This window comes from Aspergillus brasiliensis (assembly GCF_001889945.1).
Source record: "Aspergillus brasiliensis CBS 101740 unplaced genomic scaffold ASPBRscaffold_20, whole genome shotgun sequence".
Lineage (NCBI taxonomy): Eukaryota > Fungi > Ascomycota > Eurotiomycetes > Eurotiales > Aspergillaceae > Aspergillus > Aspergillus brasiliensis.
The window spans coordinates 152,388-156,003 of record NW_027137461.1 but is presented as its reverse complement, the minus strand read 5'-3'; the positions used below and the strand labels follow the sequence as shown (position 1 = coordinate 156,003).

The following is a 3,616-nucleotide window of genomic DNA, read 5'->3' as shown; positions in this document are numbered from 1 at the left end:
TTCCCGGTCGAGCTTCAACGAATGAACGGACGGCAGGTAGGATAGAAAAACACACGGGCGAGACGGCGAGGGAAGGGGAAGCTGGATGGGAGGAAATGGCAGGGTGGCTTGTGGATGATGGGCTATCCGAGAACAGGAGTGGATTACTCCTCGATCTCCCCCAGGTTGGTGATGTAGGGGATGCGCACCATCACTTCGGGGGTTGGCGGGGAGGGGAATACCCAGGTCGGAAGGTGAGGCAGTAAACACGGGAAGTCAGCAGCAAGCAGCAGTTGGTTAGTTAGTGTTGAGAGAACGAGTGGGAAGCCCGATACGATGGGCGGTTTTAGACTTTGTGCAAGAAAAAAGAAAGCACCACACTTGTGAGAATCTGCGATAAGGCAAAGGGGAAGAAGGGAAAAAGGGTCAAAAAGAAAAAAATGAAATTGTAAAAGAAAAGAAAAAAGAAAAAAAAAAAGTTGGCATGAATGGTATGCGAGGCCCCCCAGCTCGGGCTGAGCGAAAAGGCCCATCGATCCGATGCATCCACCATCAACGGGGGGGTGGGCTTTGCTTGCTTGCTGGCTGACTGACTGACTGCGCCGCCATGTTTGTTCTCTTTGCTCTCTTGCAGCCGGGGAGCGACGGATTCAGTTTGGGGCGGTAGTTTAGTGGTGGTGGGTGGCAGTGACTGTGGATGGTGGCTTCTAAACTTGGCAACGCTAAACCTGAGGAACCAAAGTCCCCAAACTCAGCCAAAGGCAACCCACCCAAGTATCCGCACACAGAAACCTGATCTGCCCGGCCGGTGTAGTAGTACGTCTCCTTCTTAGTGAGTATGATCTAATGATCTAAGTCTAACTGCTAACTATGGAGTAGTTAGTTATTTGGTTAGTAACTAGTCTTGTACAGTTGTAGCTCCTACGGAGTATCTACTACCTGCTAACCCAAAAAAGGCACATGCTGAAGGTAGTTGTCTCACCCCCCAGTCACTAAAATTACTCCAAGTATCATAGTCAACGAATTACTTGACAGCTATTATTATGTATCGTTCATTTATATTTGCTAATACCGTCTATCTTGCGCTTCCTTGATTCGCCGCACACCGTGGCCTGAGATCACCCTAGCTACTACTGATCAAGTTAGGTACTACTCCATAGGGATGATGACTGATGAGATGGCAGCAGCCCCATGAAGGACCAAGTTGATTCGGCAATAGAATATGACGGGCGCGCAAAAGGTCAAATCCGGAAACAGAGCTGGGGAAACGGTGTCGGCTCTTCCCTGACTGTGTAACATACCACTCACTCACCTCACCCATTGTGAAAGCCTGGGAAGAAGGCCGGAAAAGTCTAAGCTCCCTTACTTGTCACTACCGATCCAATGCCAATACAACCCTTAGGTTGCTTTCCCCCTCCCATACTGCACATAATGGGGAATCCGATCTTCAGTACTATTTCATCACAACAAATAAATGATTCCTTTACTGGGTTCGTGTGCACAAATTCTGGGATTCCAGTTCCCTTGGGTCTCACTGAGACTTCAGTTTCTAGACCTTTCTACAAGGTGGGCTGCCAATGAGCCAAGATTCTGAGAAGCCGAGACAGTCGAACAATGTAGCCCTATACAACCGATATACATAATGACAGGTGGGGATCCGGGCGTCGGGATTCAGCCATGTCCCAGTCTAGTGCACAGTGTCGCCACTGCTGATTGCACTAGCTATTCATCTAGGTGAATCAGTAGTAAAGGATCATAGTTAGCTGAGTACTGCCTAATTGGCAAGTATCACTTCAGCCGGTAACTAATAAGTAGTAGTATAGTTATAGCATGGGAGAAACAACTACCATCCGGAAAAGGATAGCTTCACTAGCATGTTAAAGCTAGAGCAAGAGCCCAGAAAAGCTGCCATTATTAGTCGGCATAATCAGAAGAGATTCACCATGAAGTTCTCTCCCAGCTCTGTGAGATCGATTTCGACGTCCGGGTGGCTATGGATCTCAAATCGTTGGGTAAGCTATCGATGGTTGATCCCCGTGACCGGTCCTTGCATCTTTCGGAGGCTGTGCCACCGAAGGATTTAATGGCTAGCGATACAGAGTGATATCGTTCTGCTCTGTTATAGATCTGCTCGTTTATTTCTTCTTCAAAGGTCCAGTGACCTTTCATCTGTAGCTAATAAGGGGCGGAAAAAGGCCATAAGAAAAATAGAAAAATAAAATGTAGTTGCCTAACCCCGGTAGATTGCCCCCTGTAGTGAACACTCGACACGTTGCGCCAAAGCTTAGCACGAGTACTGCCATCTGAGACAGCGTCAGCAAGAATCCCGTATGAAGCTGAATCAGAAGTTAGCAATCCTAGATAAACCACTATGCAATTAGTTGAAAGCAAGTGTTGCGCGAAGCACGTGAAGGCGAAGCGCGTCACCATGACCATGCTTCTCAGAGGGAAGGGTCGCAAAAAGGGGAGGACTCGTTGGTATGTGGGGAGAGCAGACATCCCACTCCGGACAATCTATATTTTCAACCCCTTCAAAAATCCATATCTCTGGAAGAATTAAGGGACATGGATATGAAAAAAGAAAAAACGTAGTTATACTTATCAACAAAGTAAAAGCGTGAAGAATTGGCCATTTGAGCTCCGATGGGCGTGAGCACTGAGGCTCCGGAATCGTAGAAAAGTTCCTGACCAATCCCAAAGGTGCACCAACTAAGTATAGTAAGTACTCGGATCCAGCTTCCCTGTGCTTCCCTGTCTATAACAGCGACTGTGTGCTACAGTAGTAGTGTCTAGTAAGGTTGCATTGGATGATTTTAGCCTGCTACCTTATTTTCTAACAGAATAGTACAAAGGGTCACGTTCTCCGGGCGGTGATTGGCCGATAAGGACGATGGATCTCACAAATCTTTACTAGTATGAACTAAATAGGTAACTTAGTAGATAAGTAATCAGTTCCCTGGCAGCCCGTGAGGTTGTACAACCGGTCGCCATGCACGGCTACATACATGCATGCGAGGTGTTGGCCGGCATCGATGAAAACGGAAAGCCGAGGCTTGGGCCCCCAGCCCAGCACAACTACGTACTTGATCTGAGTGACTACAATCTACACCAAGGCGCTTGGGCAATCCTTGTAACCTCGCCTTAATATGTTTCGGTTGTCTAGTGAGTAGTAACATTCAAGGGTGGACGCGCCATGTTATAGGACAAGGATGATGGAGGGGGGAAACAAGATGACACTTTGCAGGTTCATTTAAGTTTAGTTCGCTATAGTCGTTTAGATTATTCATGTCGTAATGTTCGGAGACAATTTTCGATGCATCAGAGATACTTTTATAGTGGAGACGTGAGATGATTGATAACTGTCCAAGATATGATGCCACTCCGGCAAATGTAGATACCGTTCATGTCTGAACGTTTTATCCTACTATGCACTAGTCTAGTACTAGCTTCGCGTACATATTATTGCGTGGATACTATTTATTATGTTGTGATATCTGGTTAATCGCTTAGTAGTACGTAGTAGAATATAAGTGCGGAGTACCTAAACAGAAGCGAGCTTCCTGCGCCAAGAAGTCGATGGGGGCGCGGAAAATAGTGCTGTCAAGCTTTCATCGTTGTGGGATGTTGTTCCAAGTAT

At 46.9% G+C, this 3,616-nt stretch overlaps 2 protein-coding genes across 2 annotated transcripts; both read right to left on the bottom strand.

The window, feature by feature from the left end:
* Nucleotides 1–1,875: 1,875 nt before the first annotated feature.
* On the bottom strand, nt 1,876–2,597 carry ASPBRDRAFT_419138 (uncharacterized protein). The gene is made up of 2 exons (XM_067624689.1): nt 2,578–2,597; nt 1,876–2,315 (listed from the first exon to the last, which is right to left on the bottom strand). The coding sequence occupies exon 2, from the start codon at nt 2,146–2,148 to the stop codon at nt 1,918–1,920; it is 231 nt and encodes a 76-aa protein (XP_067473781.1). The 5' UTR covers nt 2,149–2,315; nt 2,578–2,597; the 3' UTR covers nt 1,876–1,917.
* On the bottom strand, nt 2,109–2,619 carry ASPBRDRAFT_419136 (uncharacterized protein). Its single transcript, XM_067624688.1, has one exon. The coding sequence runs from the start codon at nt 2,476–2,478 to the stop codon at nt 2,155–2,157; it is 324 nt and encodes a 107-aa protein (XP_067473780.1). The 5' UTR covers nt 2,479–2,619; the 3' UTR covers nt 2,109–2,154.
* Nucleotides 2,620–3,616: the final 997 nt, after the last annotated feature.